Below are 19,792 nucleotides of genomic sequence, written 5' to 3'. Positions count from 1 at the left end.
ACTACTTATATGCCACCCTACTCCCTCACCCACTTACCTTACACACATAACTTCTCTTTGTAGCTTTTCAAAGTAGCTTTGGGACATTTAAAATCTCACCAGAATGCGACAGCTAGTGGAGTAAAAAGGGGTCATGACTTGACTTTCCCCCGATACTCCTGCACTACGAAAGGAGGATTCAGGGACTGGTGCAGTCCACATTTCAGAGGGGGCCTGGTTCAGAAGTCTGGGTGAGAAACTTGGAGCTCTGGTGCAAGATAAGTAAATAGATTGGAGTGGCAATTGCCAACCCTCAGAAGATTCGGCCCAGAAGCACAGAAAAAGGAAAGCGGTAAAAATTAACCTGTGAAACAAGTAGGAACAAGTTTTTTTTTAAACTTCTGTCCAAATGCAATGGCAAAGATCATCGAAACATGATTAAGTAATCTTTGCTGACAAAATTACTCACCCAGAAGCTGTGGGTGTTCTGGATTCACAGAATGCTGTAAAAGGTAAACCAAATAGTTACTTTGCTACAGTTGGAAGAAATATTGATCAAGGTTTTAGCATAGAATTAGCTAGACAATATCTTGAACAGCATGTAATGTATTGGTAGGGTATTTTTCTACTGAATTTCCCACCCTGGATCTCTGTTTGAAATCTATCATGTTACCTATTTCTATGTATGTGCAAGACAGGAATGGACTAAGGGAGAGAGAAAGATAGCAAAAGACAGTACATGCAAAAGGAACAATCTCTCGCAGCTTGCTTGTGGAGAATCTGAAGGTAGGTAAGACATTAGGGAAATTCCCAATTGGCAGTAAAAATTAAATAAATATAAACACAAAATAAATTTTGTATATAAAAATAAATATTAAACTGCATTCTATAAACACTCCATGTAAGTTCAACCAGGCAAAAATAATCATAAATATAAGTAAACATTTACCTATTATTTCATATTAAATCTGATCTCCTAACACTAGGGAGAGGGAGGACCCACACAATGGTCATGGGGTTAGAATTACTGAATGGTATGTTCACAGCATGGAAGAAGGCCATTCGAAACATGTCAGCTCGCTGAAAAGTAACTCACCCAGTCCCACTTCCCCGCCTTTCCCCTGTAGCCTGCAATATTTTTTCTCTCTTCGAATATTTGTTCAAATCCCTTTTAAATGTCATGATTGAATCTGCCTCCAAAACACTCAGGCTGTGAATTCCAGATGCCAACCACATGCTGTGCAAAAAGGTATTTCCTCATGTTGCCATTGCTTTTTTTGTCAATCACCTTAAATCAGTGTCCTCTGGTTCTTGATCCGTCGGCCAAAAGAAATAGCATCCCCCAATCTAGTGTGCCCCGGCCCCCTCAATATTTTGAGCACTTCTATCAAATCTCAACTTTTTCAAGGAGAACACTCCCAGCTCTCTAATCTATCCATGTAACTGAAGTACCTCATTCCTGGAACCATTCTCATGAATTTTTTCTGCACCCACTCTAATGCTTTCACATCCTTCCTAAAGTGTGGTGCCAAGAACGGGACACTACTCCAGTTCAGGCCGAACTAGTGTTTTACACAGGTTTATCATTATATCCTTGCTGTTGTATTCTCTGCCCCTTTTGATAAAACCCAAGATCGCTTATGTTTTATTAACCGCTTACTGAGCCAGCCCTGCCAACTTTAATGATTTGTGCACATATATCCCAGGTCCTCTGCTCCTGAACCCCCTTTAAAATGATACAATATAAAATAAAGGGTGTCTCTGTGCTCTTCTTACCAAAATGAATCACTTCACACTTCTCTGCATTAAATTTCATCTGATGCTTGATGCCCATTTGACCAGCCTGTATATGTCTTCTTGAAGTTTATTACAATCCCCCTCAATTCACAATACTTCCAAATTTTGAGTCATCCACAAATTTTGAAATGGTGTCCTGTACACCAAGTCTAGATCATTAATATAGGTCAGGAAAAGCAGGGATCCTAATACCAGCTGTGGGAAACCCCACTTTTTACTTTCCTCATGTCCAAGAAACCACCTTTATATAATTCTCTGTTTCCTGTCACTTAGTCAATTTCGTATCCATGTTGCTACTGTCTCTTTTATTCCATAGGCTCTAACTTTGCTAACAAGCCTGTTATGTGGCACTTCATCAAATGCCTTTTGGAAGTCCATGTACACCATATCAATGGCATTACCCTCATCGACACAATATTCCCTCATCAAAAAACTCAAGCTAGTTAAAACTCATGCAAGTTGGCAATTTGCCCTTAAATCCATGCTTGGCTTTTCTTAACTAATCCATTTTTATCCAAGAGATTGTTAATTTTGTCCCAAATTATCATTTCTAAAAGCTTTCCCGCCACCAAGGTTAAACTGGATGGCCTGTCATCACTGGGTTTATCCTTATACCTTTTCCTGAACAAGGGTGTAACATCTGCAATTCTCCTGTCCTTTGGCATCAACCCTCTAAGGAAGGTTAGAAGATTATGGTTAGTGCCTTCACAATTTCTACCCTTACTTCAATCAGCATCCTTAGATGCACCTCAGTGTCAGCTCTGCCTCAGCTGGTAGCACACCTGCTTCTGAATCACAAAGTTCTGGTTTCAAGTCCCACTTCAGGGCTTGAGCACAAAAATCAAGGCTTACACTCCAGTGCATTAATCAAGGAGCACTGCACTGTCAGAAGTGCTCTCTTTTAGATGAGATGCTAAACCAAGGCTCCTTATGCCTGCTCATGTGGATGTAAAAGATACCACGGCACTATTATGAAGAGTAGGGGAGTTATTCCCAGTGTTTTGGCCAATATTCATCCCTCTATATACATCACAAAAACAGATTAAAAAGTCATTATCACATTACTGTTTGTGGGAGTTTGCTGAGTGCAAATTAACCCCCACATTTCTTACATTACGTCAGTGACTGCACTTCAAAAAAAGTACTGCATTGGCTGTAAAGCGTTTTGATAACTGTATAAATGCAAGTCTTCCTTTTATCTTAGTCATCCGGTCAAGGTGGTTATCAACTTTATGTACAGCCAGCCTATCTAATATCTCTTCTTTATCAATCTTAAGCCTATCCAATGTTTCAACCATCTCCTTTTTCACTATAATAAAAACAGAAAATGCTGGAAAAACTCAGTAGGTCTGGCAGCATCAGTAGAGAGGGAAACAGAGTTTATGTTTTGAGTCCGTAGGTCTCTTCATCCTTTTTCAATACGTCTTGGGCAGCATCTTCTTCCTGGGTAAAAACAACCCCCTAGTGTCTTCCTGTCCTGTTATGTTACTTCACGATAATTTTTCTTTTTGTTTCTTATTCTGAGTCTCAGACGCATAATCACAGCCTTCTTTAACTGCTTTAGCAACTTTACTGGCCATTAGCGAAAAGGGAAAACTGCAAAAACTATTATTAAAGACGTTATATAGCAATGCCCTTGGAAAAATTCAGGGTAGTCAGGCAGGGTCAACATGGTTTTGCGAAAGGGAAATCATGTTTTAACCAATTTATTGGAGTTCTTTGATGAAGTAACATATGTTGTGGATAAAGGGGAACTGATAGATGTACTATATTTAGATTCCCAGAAGGCATTTGATAAGGTGTCACATCAAAGGATATTGCAAAAAATAAAAGCTCATGGTATAGGGGGTAAAATATTGGCATGGCTAGAACATTGGCTAGCTAACAAGAAACAGAGGATAGGCATAAATGGGTCTTTTTTTGGTTGGTAAGATGTAACAAATGGGGAGCAATAGGGATCAGTGCTGGGACATCAATTTTTTACAAATTTATAAATGAATTGGATGAAGGGACTGAAGGTATGGTTGCTAAATTTGCTCATGACACAAAGATAGGTAGAATAGTAAGATGTGAAGGGGACACAAGAAGGCTACAAAGAGATATAGATAGGTTAAGTGAGTGAGCAAAGACCTAGCATATGGAGTATATTGTGGAAAAATGTGTAATTGTCCATTTTGAAAGGAAAATAAAAAAGGATATTATCTAAATGGTGAGAGATTGCAATGCAGAGGGATCTAGGGATCCTAGTACATGAATTGCAAAAGGCTAGTATGCCAGTACAGCAATTAGGAAAGCTAATAGAACGTTATCATTTATTGCAAGGGTAAGTGAATATAAAAGTAGGGAGGCTATGCTTCAGTTATACAGGGCATTGGCACATCTGAAGAACTGTGCACAATATTGGTCTCCTTATTTAAGGATGCATGCAAATGCATTGGAAGCAGCTCAGAGAAGGTTTACTAAGCTAATACCTGGATTTGGCAGGTTCTGTTATGAGAAAAGGTTGGGCAGGCTAGGCTTGTATCTGCTGGAGTTTAGAAGAGTAAGAGACGACTTGTGTGAAGCATCTAAGATCCTGATCGAGGTGGAGAGGATGCCTCCTCTTGTGGGAAAATCTAGTATTAGGGTTCACAGTTTAAAAATATGGGGACGCCCATTTAGGACAGAGATGAGAGAATTTTTTTTCTCTGAGGGTTGAGTGTCTTTGGAACTCTTTTCCTTAGAAGGCAGTGGCAGCAGATTCTTTGAATATTTTTAGGACAGAGGTAGATAGATTCTTGATAAGCAAGGGGGTGAAATGTTATCAAGGGTAGGCAGGATTATGGAGGTATTCATGATCTCACTGAATGGCGGAGAATATGCGAAGGGCCAAGTGGCCTACTCCTGCTCCTAATTTGTAAGTTCGTATCTAGGGGGGAGTGTGGTTGGCAAAGGCCTTTAAGGTGAAAGTGGGAAGGAGAAGGGATGCAGAAACAGGGTGCAGAAGCAGGCAGCATCAGGTCACAGGTCCAATTTTATTAGCTCCAACTCAGATAAACAGAAGCAGTGCTTCAGTTGGAGACAGAGCTGAGTTCTAGAAAGTCATCACCACAATACACTTCAGATGTCCAGTTTGGATAGCTCAATCAGAACCAAGCAAACTGAATAGCTAAGTCTAGGCATGAAGATAGATGTGATGGAAATAGGTGCAACAGGAAACAACTGTGACATTTAAAGAATAGTATAAGCAAGATTTTTAATGGATTCTAAATAAAATTATACGTTCAAACTGGCAGAACTTTTGTAATTTTGCACATAATAAAAGATGATTTGTAAGGACAGGGCTGTTATGACATGAAATGCACATTACACTGTCAGTAAGATGAATCTATATTCCTGTATGGTCACAAAGAATAATTGTTAAATATAGAGTCTTCGAGTTAATTTGCAGTTAACTGTGGTCCGAGAAGTTCACAAATCAGAATCTGTTCAGCAATTTCAGCTACAGTTTTTAAGACTGTTTTCTATCTGTAATAAATAAGTAGTCAGGAATGTAATGTTTGCAAATGTAGATGTAAAGTTTCTTTAAAAATGTAGTTAGTGCAATTACCATGCATTTTCAGTTTGACGGCACACCATTTTGTAAGGTGATGTTCATGGTAAACCTGAAGATACATTGCTTTGTAAGGATCAGAGACATGCTGTGGTATAAATGGAATACGTGGAATTTTGGGTACAAGTGTTATTGTGCGTGTGTACAATACCCCAAATCTCTGATATTTTATGTCTACAGGAGTAGGCCATTCAGCCCCAAGTCTGTTCCGCCATTCATGCCTGACCTGCATCTCGGCTTCATTTACCCGCCTTGGTTCCTTAACTTAGGTTTGAAATTTTCAATTAATCTAGCCTGAACAGCTTTTTGGGAGGAGTAGTGTTCCAGATCTATTCATCTCTCTACCCAAACACACTGCCATTATCGATACCACAACCTATCCCCAAAGTTTCAAAGGCACGTTTCCTGCTGTTGCATTTTTTTTGGAGTCTCTTCAAATTGCAACCAAACTTTCAAGCACACAGGCACCCATAGTCACCTGATCCAGGAAGCACTGAAGGCATTTTCACCTTTAATTTCTGTTCAAAACATCGTTACATTTGATTTTAGAAATAAGAATGGCTCTTTTGCTGGCTCTATACTCTGCTTTATATTATAGTACAGGAGGAAGAGAACCAGAGTAGAGAGAACTAGTGGAGTGATTTACAATAACTGGAGACAGCATCCTATGCAGAGTTCATTCAGAATTTACATTACTTTCCATGGTGCAGAACACGAGCTTAACTTTGTTGCCTTTTTATTAAGTTGTTAAGAAGCTGCAGACCAAGTTATTTTCTATACTTAAAGAATTGCTGCATTATTTCCAAATTATCTGCACTCTTGATTATTCAATTTTGAATAAGAAACATTGACTATGGTGTGTTAAAAGCAAAATACTGCGGATGCTGGAAATCTGAAATAAAAACAGAAAATGCTAGAAAAACTCAGGTCTGACAGTATCTGTGGAGAGAGAAACAGAGGTAACGTTTCAAGTCTGTATGACCCTTCTTCACAGCTCTGAAGAAGGGTCATACAGAATTGAAACCTTAATTCTGTTTCTCTCTGCATTGAGTACAGTGTGTGAGGTGCAACAGGCTATGTTTCATTATACTATTACTTGTTTCATTATACTATTTGCAGATCTCCTGTGGCATTGTACTATCCAACTTAACATGAGCAATGGTTTACAGGTGTTGAGGTGTTACTGCTGTATAGCATTACTCACTGATTTACAGGAACTGAATAAGTCAAAATTCAATTTTATGCATGATGTTCTGAGATTTTCTACTGGTGCTTTGGGGCTCGATATCTGTGGCACTGTACATTGGCCTATATAAACCATGATTAATGATCCTTATTTTATATATATTCCTCATGTATCTCATTTTTATCCCTTACCATTATCAAAGCTGCAATAAACAGCAGGGTGGTTTACATGATATAATAGTTGGAGTTAGGTATTTGGAGTTAGCAATACTAGTTGCTGCACTGGGGGCAGTCCTCAGCTTTGAGGCTGGTCCTGGTCTCTAGTAACACTAGGGGTAGCTTAAGCTTTGATAGCATTTGTGGAAGGCCCTCGATTTTGGCAGAACTAGGGTGAAGGCTTTGGAGTTCAGCAGTATTAGTTTGCAACTTATTATGAAATTTCCAGAAGGATTGAATGTAGTGGTTTGTGATTAGTTCCTGGTCTCATCTGTATCCATTTATTTCTCTCTCAGTTTCAAAGTTGTTAGTTAGTAGCTATCAAGAAAAAATACGTGCGATAATTAGAGCTCTTCTATTTGTATTCATTCGCATTTTTCAAAAAACTTGAAGTGCGTCTTTCCTCATCTTAAGTTAATTCTTGTATTTCAGCTTCACATGCTTTCTCAAGTTTACCATACACAAACTCTTAAAAAAATCAATTTTTTGTAAAGTTTTGTTAATTAGATCTTTCTCCAAACAATTTTGAATACCAACCACACAACAGCTGAACAAGACCAAGTACATCCAAGGAAACTGTGGATGTTCAGACTGAAGAATCTGCCTTCAGCTTACAGCCATAGCTCAGGGTAAAATATTACATCCAAGCTGAGGCTGAAGTTTTAATTAAGAAATTTAATGAAGAACTTAAAAATCACTAAAATTGTCCATTGAGTTATCTTTCATCATATAAAATATGTACTTTTAAATCCTGTTTAAAAGCCTAGTATGGAACATTTGACATTTCAGAGAAAAAATGGCACTTCATTTTAACATTTTTGAAAATAAATATTTTGGATGATTCTATTGCTTTGCCAAAAAATGATGAAGGGAAAATATTTATTCATGAAATTCCATTATAAATGTTTGCAGAACTGGTTGGTATCATTCCTCAAATATTGTGACCGGATAATCTGTTTTATTTAGCAGTGCTGGTTGAGGGATAAATATTGGCCAGAAGCCTTCTTCAATTACCACCAAGAGATTGTTTATACGCACCTAAGAAGACAGACAAGATGGAGTCTCTGTTTAACATTTTATAAATTATTGCCGATATTTCTATTCCTCAGTAGCTCCACTAATTGCAAAGCGAACCAGCATTACGTAACAGTGAAAGAGATAACTGGAGCTGCTTGACCTAGAAAAAATACACTATAGGCTGCCTGGTTCAATCCAAAGCCACAAAGAGAAAAAAAATTACTATTAGCTCAATTTAAAAGTTTTCTTTTACTAAGTTAAGTGGATAGCATTTTATAAATACTCTCCCAGGCATTACTTCTTTTATTCTTACAATACTTAATTGGTCATTACCTTTGATTTTCTTTGTTGCTTGTGATCCTGCATCTGTAACTTTTCTTTTTCCTACAGGAGCTGTTGATGTGTGAACAAGTGATGGTCCTGTTGTTTGTTTTGTAGTTTTTTGTTTCTCAAGGTTCTGCAAGGAACCAAATAATTAATGCACCTAACCCAAATAGAGCTACCTTTAAGAATGTACTCTTAATGGAAGGGAACAGGGCAGTATTGACCAATGAATACAGCAATTTTGCCAGATTCGGGTATTTGCCGATAAGTGCCAGGAGCGGTACCTCGTGTAAATGGAAATGAGGTGTCAAACTTGTGAAGATACGTGACAAGATTACATGCATGCTAAACAGCAGAAGCAGCATGCTACTGACAGAGCTAAGTAATCCCGCAAAGTAACTATTCAGGTCAAGGCTTTGCAGTCTTGCCACATGCAGTCATGAATGGTGGCAGCCAATTAAAACAACTAAACGGGAAGAGGAAAGTCCATTGGCATCATCATCTTCAACAATGGCAGAGACCAGCAGGCAAGTACAATGACAAGGTTGAAGTTATTGCAACTATCTTCAGGCAAGTGGATGACTGTTTTCAGCCTTCTCCTCAGGTCCCAATCAACTCGGATACCAGTTTTCAGTCAATTCAAGTTACATCAAGCAATAGCTAACTGCTAGACACAGAAAAGGCTACAGCCCTAACATTATTTTAGCTGAAGGCCTGAAGAACTAGTGTGCCCTTAGCTCTCCTCCTCCAGTACAGCTACAACACTGGCACATTCATTATGGAAAATTGTCCTGGTATGTCCTACCCACCAAAAGCATGACAAATCCAAACTGTCCAATTACCATATAATTTTGGAACACTCTACTCAGCAGAATTCACCACACAAACTACACTGTTTCAATAAGGCGGCTCACCATTAATTTCTCAAACATAACTAGATATGGGCAATAAATGCTGGCCTTGCTAACAACATTCACCTCCGAAGAATGAATACGTAAAAAGAGTATTATCAGTAACAAGGTCACAACAATTCTTTCTAACTTCATTACAATTGGTTCCTAGAGTAACCCTGATGGAAGTTTCTTCATGTACCAATGAAATAAGAATCCGAACTTTCTCATTTGTAATGGCAGCATTGGGTAGTATATTAGATAAACAACCATGCCATTTAGGTATGAATACAAGCAATTCATAGTTTATAGCACAAATCTGTATGGTGAAAGTTCATAGCCTTGCAACGCAAATGCTTTGCTTCCTGGCATTGTATAGATTCATAAAGCATGCAATTCTTATTGACATGATGACGTATTGTGAATGAACTGTTAAATCAAAAAATATTCACTGATTTTTCATGAAAAGTGGATCTTCACTTCTTTAATGCCATATTTGTGATATGATGCCACAACTGATCACGCTTCTGAGAGGTTTAAATGCTGATCTCAACTTAAATTTTCCTAGCAGAGTTTACACTGCAGACTTGAATGTTTCTGGTCCTTTCTCTGCAAAATAAACTACAGTTGACCACTGTTTTATTCCAGTGCAAACTTGATAAGAGTTTAGTTACAGCAGAAAGCTACCCTGCATTTTAACTCAAAAGAAATACACAAATGTTATTACCTCACTAAAAACAATTACAATCTGAAGCAAATTTGCAATTTTTAGCATGGTGAAAATCGAAACTTGATTTGACAAAAGGTAAGCGGTCACTGCACTTGGGAGCAAACCAGTAAAATACAAATTAAACTGTAAAGCTTAGTGGAATTACTGCTTTACAGCAAAACTTAAGACTTTTTATCATACCTTTTCCCTTCAAGTAAATGTCATTGTTCATTTGCTAGAATATTACCTTGGAATCATAATAGTAAAAGGAGGCAGGAGTTCCTCTGTAGCCAGATCTAGTTTCCATTGCAGCATATCGACTATTGACAAATTTGAACATTTTACCCCCAGTTGAGAAATGGCTTTGAAAGGATGGACAGAATTGAGTATATATGAACTTATCCTCTTAAAAAATAATTTTTAAAATACAATTTAAAGGGAATAATCCTGTAAATATTATAAATTCGCAATGATCACCACATGCTTTGCAACCTGTTAATTATTGTGGCCATGGGAATGGCCCAATTGGTCATGGTATACAGATGTCAAATCTGCCCAGAGCTCTCACCTTCAACCAAGAGTCATTCAGGACTGCAAAATGTGGCTGTAACTGACTGATAATTGTAAGTGCATTTATGCTTGCCCTTTCCCCCTACCAGGCATAACCTAACCTAGTTTCTCACAACCCAAGCCTTAACATCATAACTGCCAGAAATCTCAAACAAGGAAGAAGCTGCATTATGAAAACTAGTCATTAAACCAAAAGAAAAACAAAATGACAATTTAAGAATATCCCAAGTTTATAAAATAGGCTTTTTAGAATTGAGACTAGGTAACTATATTCTTACCTCTTTATGTTGTTTCCCTAATATGTGTGTCTGCCATAGTAGTTCATTTTTAATTGGAGTACTGCAAAGCACACAGCTGAGGTGACCTAAGCTGTTGTATGTTCAATCAGGTTAAGGTAAGACAAGTTAGAAAACAAAAGAAATGTTTATAGGTGGTACCTGAATTTCACATGGAGAACAATTTATTATAAAGCCATTTAAACTATAAATGCAATGAAACTGACAGGTTGAGTCAGAATATGCCACAGGTTTAAGAGACATAATGGAAAAGAAACATTAAAATTTGATATGCAGCCCTTGTTCAAGTAATGAATGATATGGTGAGGCATATAACAAATTAAAGGCCTTTCAGTTCCAAATATATAAAGAATTCTACCAACTAGTAACTTTCTGAATAAATTAAAATTTTCAAAATTATAACCAGTTTGCTCATTTTCCTGAACAGAGTTACAATCACAAGATAAAACTCAATGACCTTTTTTTTCATTCTTTCACTGGATGTGTGTGTTGATGGCAAGGCCAACATTTGTTGCCCATCCCTAATTGCCCTTGAACGGAGTGGTTTGCTAGGCAATTTCAGAGGGCAGTTAAGAGTCAGCCACATTGATGTGGGTCTGGTGTTACACGTGGGGCAGACTGGGTAAAGATAGCAGATTTCCCATCCTAAAGGACATTAGTGACTAGATGGGTTCTGACAACAATCAATGATAGTTGTGTCATGGGGCAGGATCTTCGGGTTGGTGAGCGGGGGCGGGCCCCACTCACCGACGCGTAAAATGACACTTGGTGATGTCGGGCGTGCATCTTGACATCATTGCGTGTCATTCAGATATTCAGTTCGGTGAGCGCGCAGCCGACTTCATTGCGCACCAGCCAAACTGTCAAAGGCCTATTAAGGCCATTTAAATATCAGTTAAAATACTTAACTGAGCTGCCTGTCTAACTTCAAGGTTGGTGGGCAGGCAAAGAGCCCAGGCAGCCTTCGCACCTATCATGAAACCTCATTCACGGGCGGAAATGAGGTTTCATGAAGGTTTTTAAAGTTTAATAAAATCTTTAAATAAAATTCATTGACATGCCCCAGTTCATGTTACACTGTCACATGAGGGGACATGTCTTAAAATTTTTTTTTGCCTTCATTAAAATTTTTTTAAATAAAACTGATCTTTGCAGCTCTTTGCCTCAGGGAGGTCTCTGCGCTCTTTTGCATGCATGCGAGAAAGAGCGCAGGCCCTGACTCACCCTACTCCCCCCGCCCGCACAGGGAGCACTCAGTTAAGGCCCGACCATGTAAAATGGCGGCTCGCAGCTGATCACAGGTGGCGATCGGCTATGTGCCCGCTCCTGCCCAACCTCCCCCTTGACAAGGAAAAAATTTTCCCCATGGTTACTATCACTGAGACTAGTTTTATATTCCAGATTTATTAATTGAATTCAAATTCCACCAGCTGCCACAGTGGGATTTGAACTCATGTCCCCAGGGCATTAGCCTGGGCCATTATTACTACAATAAAAGCAAAATACCGCAGATGCTGAAAATCTGAAATAAAATCAGAAAATGCTAGAAAAACTCAGCAGGTCTGGCAGCATCTGTGGAGAGAACACCAGAGTTAAGGTTGAGTCCAATATGACTCTTCTCCGGAACACTGCCAAGTTTTTCCACCATTTTCCGTTTTTACCTCTGGATTATTAGTTCAGTGACATTACCATGCTACCATCTCCCATAGGTACAAACCTATTTGTATCATAAAGAAACTTTTTTTATTTTAAAACTACACAATTAACCCTTAACAGTTGAAAAGTGTAAGAAAGAATGCATCTTAGCTAGTAAAAATGTGACATGTAGCTAGTTTTGAGATTAGGTGATAATTCACTTTGCTAAAAGATAATGGGCAAGATGTTTTCCATCAGTAACGCAGTAATTGGTGAGCAACTTGTAATGAGGAAGAGATAGCCCTTGAATAGCAAATCGCCATAAGTTGCTGAATCATTTGCACCGCTACACTGTTAGTTTTGCAAAAATTACACCTCGCCCTTCACCTTCCCTTGACCTTCGTGTGCAAATGTCGCAAACCGCAGCCATCCATTAAAATTGCCGAGAAAGTTAAATTTAGTGATAAACAGTGTAAGCTTCCATTTAACATGATAATTGCTAATAACCATTAATAAACCTTGCTGGCCTAACAATTATAGAAGTGCGAGATCTCATGGCTTCAGGTTGTGAATTACTTTAGGACACTATTTAAAAAATGTAGAAGTTTCATTTTTTTTCTTACTTTTTCTTTGTTTTCTCTCTCTCTTGTTATTTCTACGCTTGTTATTGATGCAAACTCAATGCTCTAAAATAAGCTGCTAAAAGATAGGCTTCTGTAAATATCATGTTTTGCAGGCAACTATGACAACCAGAGGATAGGGGGAGATGGTGACGTAATGGTAATGTCACTGAGCTAGTAATCCAGAGGCCCAGACTAATGCCCTGGGGTCACATGTTTGAATCCCTTGACAGCAGCTGGTGGAATTTGAATTCAATTAATAAATCTGGGATATAAAGCTGATCTCAGTAATGGTGACCATGAAACTATCATCAATTGATCCATCTGATTCACTAATGTCCACAACAAAGCAAATTTTCCTTCCCTGAAGGACAAGGCCAGCAAAAATGAAGTTCAGGGAGTGGTTCTGTATCTGCAGAAGCATCCTGGTGAAGGAAGATCATTGGCTAAAAACAAAAAACTGCGGATGCTGGAAATCCAAAACAAAAACAGAATTACCTGGAAAAACTCAGCAGGTCTGGCAGCATCGGCGGAGAAGAAAAGAGTTGACGTTTCGAGTCCTCATGACCCTTCCATTGGCTAACCAGTGGGAGTTCCAAGGTACGACTGTAAGCAACCTGGGCTGCAAACACAAAGTGGGGTTGGAGGTGGGTACACAAGATGTTGGTAGTACCAAGTGGTGGTAGATATCACAGTTTGTGATTGAGATCACAGAAGTAGTGAGGCAATATTTGATGGGAACATCATGGGAAGGCCCAGAATATTGTTTGAAGAACTTCCAAAGAGAATTAGGTTAACAGAGGAGATAGATGCACATGAGATCCAAGATGGAACTGAACTCACTAACAATGAGCCATTCAGTGCAGAATGAATACTCTTCACTAATTGAAGTCGTACCCAGCACAAAAGAGGATGGTGGTGTTTGTTGGAGATCTCAGCTCCATGACATTGATGCAGGACAGGGCAGTGCAGAGCCCAATCATCTTCAGCTGCTTCAGTTCCTTTATCATAACAAAGTGGGGATGTTTGCTGATAATTTCAGTATTCAGTTTTATTTGCCATTCCTCAGATATGAAGCAGTCCATGCCAGCATGCGGGAAGACCTGGACAACATTCAGGTTTGGGTCTATTAATGGCATGTAACATTTGTGCCACACAAATGCCAGGGAATGGCCACCTCTAACAAAAGAAGATTTATGACCTCCTCTTGACATTCAACAAGATTAATATTGCTGAACCTCCTACAATTAACATCCTGGATGTCACAATTGATCAAAACTTGCCTGAACCAGCCACATAAATACTGTGGCTATGAAAGCAAGTCAGAGGCTGGGTATTCTACAGCAAGTAACTCATCTGCTGACTTCCCAAAGCCTTGTGCATCATCTATAAGGCACAAGACAGGTGTGGGATGGAATACTCTTCATTTGCCTAGTTGAGCGCAGCTTCAACAACACTCAAGAAGCGTAACACCATCCAGTGCAAGGCAGCCCACTTGATCGGCACTCCATTCACTACTTCAAACATCACTCCTTCCACCACCTACTCACCCTGTCTGGAGCGCATACCATCTGCTAAATGCACGGCAACAACACAAAATATTTTAAATAGCACTTCCCAATTCTCAACCTCTGCCACCTAAAAGAACAAGGGCAGCATGAGTATAGGAACACTATCACGTCCCAAGTTCCCCACTAAGTAACCTTAGAAAATTTATCACTATTCCTTTGCCGTCACTGGGTCAACGTCTTAGGGCTCCCTACTTGCATGAGTAACTTCACCACAGATATTGCAGTGGCTCAGAAAAGCACTCACTGCCCACTGCTTAAAGGCAATTAGGGATGGGAAATAACTACTGGTTTTGCCAGCAACGCGTCGCCATCAGACTACATGCCGCATACTGTACAGTTTGCAACACTACTTCTGACAGTTTCAGGGTGAATAATGGAGTAAAACAGGGCTGTGCCCTAGCTCCCAGTCTGTTTGGTAATTTTTCTCCTTGCTCATGAACTTTGCCATACCTGCAGATTTTTGGGATCCGCTTACTAAGTCAGACAAAAAGCTCTATAATCTGTCCAGACCGAAAGCTAAGAGAAAAATACAGCACGTATTGATTGGAGAACTCCTCTATGCTGATGCTCATGGAAGTTACTCACATGGAAGCTTAGCCACAAAGACTCATGGATTGTCTCTCCCATGCCAGTAACTGGTTCTGCCTAACCAGAAGCATCAGGAAACATTTGTTACAGGGCAGGGTGTCATATCTCTATCCTTGATCACTCTAAATAACAACCTGCTGCAAGTGGTTAGCAAATTCTGCTCCCTTGGTCAATGGTGACAGACAATCTGTCCCTTGATGCAGAGTTCAATACATGCACAAGGAAAGCAACTACCACCTTTGGCCAACTCACGAAACGTGCATGGGATAAAATCAAGCTGATTCTTATGACCAAGATGTTGGTTTGAGGCCTGTGTTCTCAGCACCTTGTTGTATGGCTGGGAAACATGGATGACTTACAGCTATCAAAAAAAGAAACTCAACAACTTTCATCTTCATTGTTTGCAGTGCATTCTAGGCATCTCACAAAAGGAGAAAGTCACAAATGCGGCGATTCTCTCAAAGACAAAGCTTCCAAGTGTGTTGGCGCTCATCAAGCAGAATGACTTCACAGGCTTGGACACAAGCATATATCCAAGGATTTTCTGTATGGCAAAGATCAATAGGATGCCCAAAGCTCTGCTTCATGGATTCTTGCAACCATGACATGTAAAGATTGATTTTCACATCTGGGAGACACTATCCAATCACAGAGGGAAATGGCAACGTACCTGTAGTCTGATGTGCACCACTATGATTAGTCGCAACAAGTGCCAACAGTGAAAACAACCCACAATACTTGATAAGCACTTCATATGCAACACTTTTGGCATAACCTGCTTCTCATTGATAGGTCTCTTCAGTGATCCGCAAAAAGTGTGCCATTATGTAGCGACTCCATCCCAATGGCTTTGACTTGTTTTATTATTCTTTCATGGGATATGAGCATTGCAGACTAGGCTAGGCCAGGCCATCCTTAATTGCCCTCATTTAGAGGACATTTAAGAATCAACCACATTGCTGTGGGTCTGGAGTCACATGTAGGCCAGACCAGGTAAGGACAGCAGACTTTCTTTCCTAAAAGACATTAATGAACCAGGTGGATTTTACGGCAATGGTTTCATCATCATCATCAGACTTTTAATTCCAGATTTTTACTGAATGGTGGTGGAATTCAAACCTATGCCCGCAGAGCATTTCTCTGGGTCTCTGGAATACTAGTCCAGTGACAAAGGGACAATACCACTACGCCACCACTTCTCCCTTTAAGTCCATCATCTGTGTGGATATTATCTCACATGGATGGAAAGCTGCAGATGATGCCAGTAGTGCCCCATCCTGGTGAATGGTTAAAAAATAACTTCTCACTCATCCTAGCCATGTATTCTCTTGCCTGCCCATTTGTAGTCCCTCTTTTGGTTTACCCCATTCATAATTTGACTTCAGCCTGTCTTAACTGACAAAATGGCAATTTATTTTTCAAATGTCAGTGACAGGAGGCTAGGGGAAAGGCAATAGTTCAACTTTTGTTGATGCGAATACAGGAGCTAGACAACTACAGATGTGGGGAAAAAAGAATAACCAAACTGGACAGTAGGGCCATGTTAAGTTTAGAAGCTCTTATGTCTCTGTGGACTGACAAAAGCCAGCCTAGTATAAGGGCATTAGAACCAGAATAAGGTGCAAGGCTTGGAGGCAAGAGGGGAGTCCAGGACAAAAAAATACAGCCTCAATGATAATGTATTGACGTACTGATGATTGAATTTATAAAATAAAAAGTTAAAACCTTACCAACAAAGAGAATAAATGGCAAACCAGATTGGAGCAAAGATTTAAGAAACTAACACTGTATAGTGCATATGAAACTGTTAGATGATTGAATAAGGCTTTCCAATTGTGAATGTTTGATTATGATGGAAAATCTCATACAAGGATTTTAAAAAGCATGACACTAAACTGTCACTCAAATAAGGCTTGGAAATCGAATGTACAAATTTTAAGCCTTACATTTATCAACAGCAGAAAAGTGACTGTTTATGTTTGGGAATGTTTGATACCAACGAAACTTAGATTCTTTTATTTTCCCTGCCATCTTTTCAAAGGCACACTCTCCACCTCTCCTAATCATCCCAGTTCATGCTTGGACCACTTGCCTCTCCCTTCAATTTATTCTGGCAATCCCTCACATGCGAAACACTTTGAAGCGTCTTGTGGATGCGATAACATAAATGCGAGCTATTTATTGCAGTCTTATCAGTGTCACTCAGTTTGATTAATAATCCCTGTCCTATGAGGTCCCAGGTCATGAAATGTGCCACGAGGCCCGATCTCTAACCGATATCTGACAAGAGTCGCTGATTCTGGGAGCAAAAGTGTCACCCGTTTCCCGACCTGTTGCCCTGACGGGAGCGGCGGTTCCGTCCTTTGCTCAGGAGGTTAAGGAGCAGGAGCCGAACTAACCCCTTCTGTCCCCGGACTCTGCAAAAGGATATTTAGCGAGCGGGGATTCGATTCTCTTGTTGCCTGCGGCCGCTCGCTGCTTCTCCTTCATTAAGCGCCGCAGCTCCTGCTGGTTGACAATTTTCTTCTTCGTGGGAGCCGCCATCTTAACAGAACCAGAATCACTTCCGGTGTGGAGGCGGAAGTGTTTTCCTAAGTTTCAGGACACCCTTTTCAGGAACAAATCAATAGGTAAATCTTGGTAAAGGTGTTACTGCACCCCTCCCCCCACCCCCATTCCATCCATTACAACTACAGTATTGTCTAATTCTGTATGTTTATGTCAAGGAATAGAAGTTAATTTAGCTAAGAAAATATGAAAATTTTAACTTTTAAAAACAGTGCTTAAATTCCTAGAGTGAAATTAAGTTTCCTGGGCTGTATTCTTCATTTCCTGAAGATATTTCGGTCTCTTTCACAATTACTTTAGAACTTTCCAACTCGTTGCCTAATTTTGCAAGTGCCCTTCCCACAAAGTGTGTTCAACTTCCTGTCTCCAGATTTTAATTTTTTAAAAGTTTCATTCAGGCAATGTTGGCTGGGCCAGCATTTACAGACCATTCAAATGCAGCAAGACTTGGACAATATCCAGGGTTGGGCTGACAAGTGGCAAGTAACATTCACAGCACACAAGTGCCAGGCAATGACCATCTTCAGCAAGAGAGAATCCAACCATTGCCCCATGAGTTTCAATGGCATTACCGTCACTGACTCCCTCTATCAACATTCTGGGGGTTACCATTAACCAGAAACTAAATTGGACTAGCCATATAAGTACTGTGGCTACAAGAGCAGGTCAGAGGCTAGGAATTCTGCGGTGGATGGGGGGGCTCTCCCATAGATCAGGGATAAGTGGGGGTGGTGGGTAGGAGGGGAGAGCAGAGCTCTCCCATATATCAGGGATAAGCTGTGTATGTGAGTGCTTGTGTGTGTGTGATGAGAGCCTCGTTGACAAGGCCAGCATTTGTTGCCGATCTCTGACACCTGATTATTTTGCTTTCAAGTTCACCGACTTTCAAAGCTTTTCTGAGTTGATGCAGTTCAGTAAAGAGACTGATTTCTTCTTAACTCCAATCTGCCAAACACACAAAAGTGCATCAGGCTGAGCACATCCTTGGGATCCCTGTTTATCCATTCAAAGCATTCTGACCGAATGGCCAATCAGAGCACTGAATGATGAACTAATCAGGACAGTGAAAAGCTGTCCAATGTCAAACCAGTTCAAGAAAGAAAACCTTGCATCCGGATAATCGGGTGGCAAAACCCAGATAGGGACGGGTAAATAAATGGATGGGTTTTGCACACACTGGCTCTCTGGGATACAGGATACACAGGCACTGATTCTTATTGGGGTACGGGTTCCACACACACACTGATTTTCAATGGGGTACGGGTTCCCAAATACTCTGGCTGTCACTAGGGTACGGGTTCCCAAACACACTGACTGTCATTGGGGTATGGGTTCCACATGCACTGACTCTTTTGGGATCCAGCTCCCACAACCACTGACTCTAATGGGGGTACAAGTTCCACATACATTGCCTTTCACTGGTGTACTGGTTCCACAGACATTGACTCTCACTGTGGTACGGGTCCCACACATGCTGACTCTCAATGGGGAATGGGTTTTAGAGACACTTAGTCTCAAAAGGATCAGGTTTCACAATCACTGGGGTACGTGTCCCACCATGAGAAGAATCCAGGACAGAATAGGAAAGCAGATAGGAGTGTTGGGTTAGAGTAGGGGTGTGGGGTTGTTGTGGGGGTATGGCCTATGCTGCAAGCCTGAATGGACTGTGTTTGGGAAGAGGGTCCAGCAAGGGTCCTGTTTCTGGCAGCAGACGGAGAAGTCCAGCCAGGGTCCTGGATCTAGCGGCCGGTAGACCTGAGTCTGAGGGGATGGGGAGGGGTGAGAGCCCTCTCACATCCGGGCAAGATAGTGAAATCCAGGTTGGGGGGCAGGGTAGAGAAGGAGGAGGGGATGAGTGAATGAGGGATGAATGAATGGGGATGACAAGGAGGACATGACTGAGTACATGGAGCTGGAAAGGCCTAATGATTGCTTTTGATTCCTGATAATTCCTGACACTTTTGATGTCTTTTGAGTGTTTCTGATATAACTGATGAGAAAAGATGGACTGATCAAAAACTTTCAAATTACACCTTTTGTTGTCAAATTTTCCAAATGATTAGTGATTATTTTTAGGTGAATTTGAACATAAATTATGTCAACATTTTCTGGGTAGGGGGTTCAGATCAAGCATGATCTGCTTGAATGGATAAACAGGTTCAAGGGGCTGATTGGCCTCCTCCTGTATTTTACCAGAGAATCATAAACACTTACAGTCCAAAAGGAGCCATTCAG

The 19,792-nt window shown here is 40.3% G+C and overlaps 1 protein-coding gene across 1 annotated transcript in view; it reads right to left on the bottom strand.

Annotated features, from left to right (window-relative positions):
- The window catches only part of znf830 (zinc finger protein 830), a 67,443-nt gene extending 49,896 nt beyond the window's left edge, over positions 1–17,547 (bottom strand). Inside the window, exons 1-4 of the mRNA XM_041184426.1 lie at positions 17,421–17,547; positions 10,558–10,657; positions 8,120–8,243; positions 449–482 (exon numbers count right to left, since the gene is read on the bottom strand). Coding sequence (XP_041040360.1) covers positions 449–482; positions 8,120–8,243; positions 10,558–10,657; positions 17,421–17,533 — 371 coding nt within the window. The 5' untranslated portion in view covers positions 17,534–17,547. The remainder of the gene's footprint in view (positions 1–448; positions 483–8,119; positions 8,244–10,557; positions 10,658–17,420) is intronic.
- Positions 17,548–19,792: the final 2,245 nt, after the last annotated feature.

Source organism: Carcharodon carcharias, chromosome 3 (assembly GCF_017639515.1).
Source record: "Carcharodon carcharias isolate sCarCar2 chromosome 3, sCarCar2.pri, whole genome shotgun sequence".
Taxonomy (NCBI): domain Eukaryota; kingdom Metazoa; phylum Chordata; class Chondrichthyes; order Lamniformes; family Lamnidae; genus Carcharodon; species Carcharodon carcharias.
Note: the sequence above shows the minus strand (reverse complement) of the source record. Positions and strands in the feature narration are given on the sequence as shown.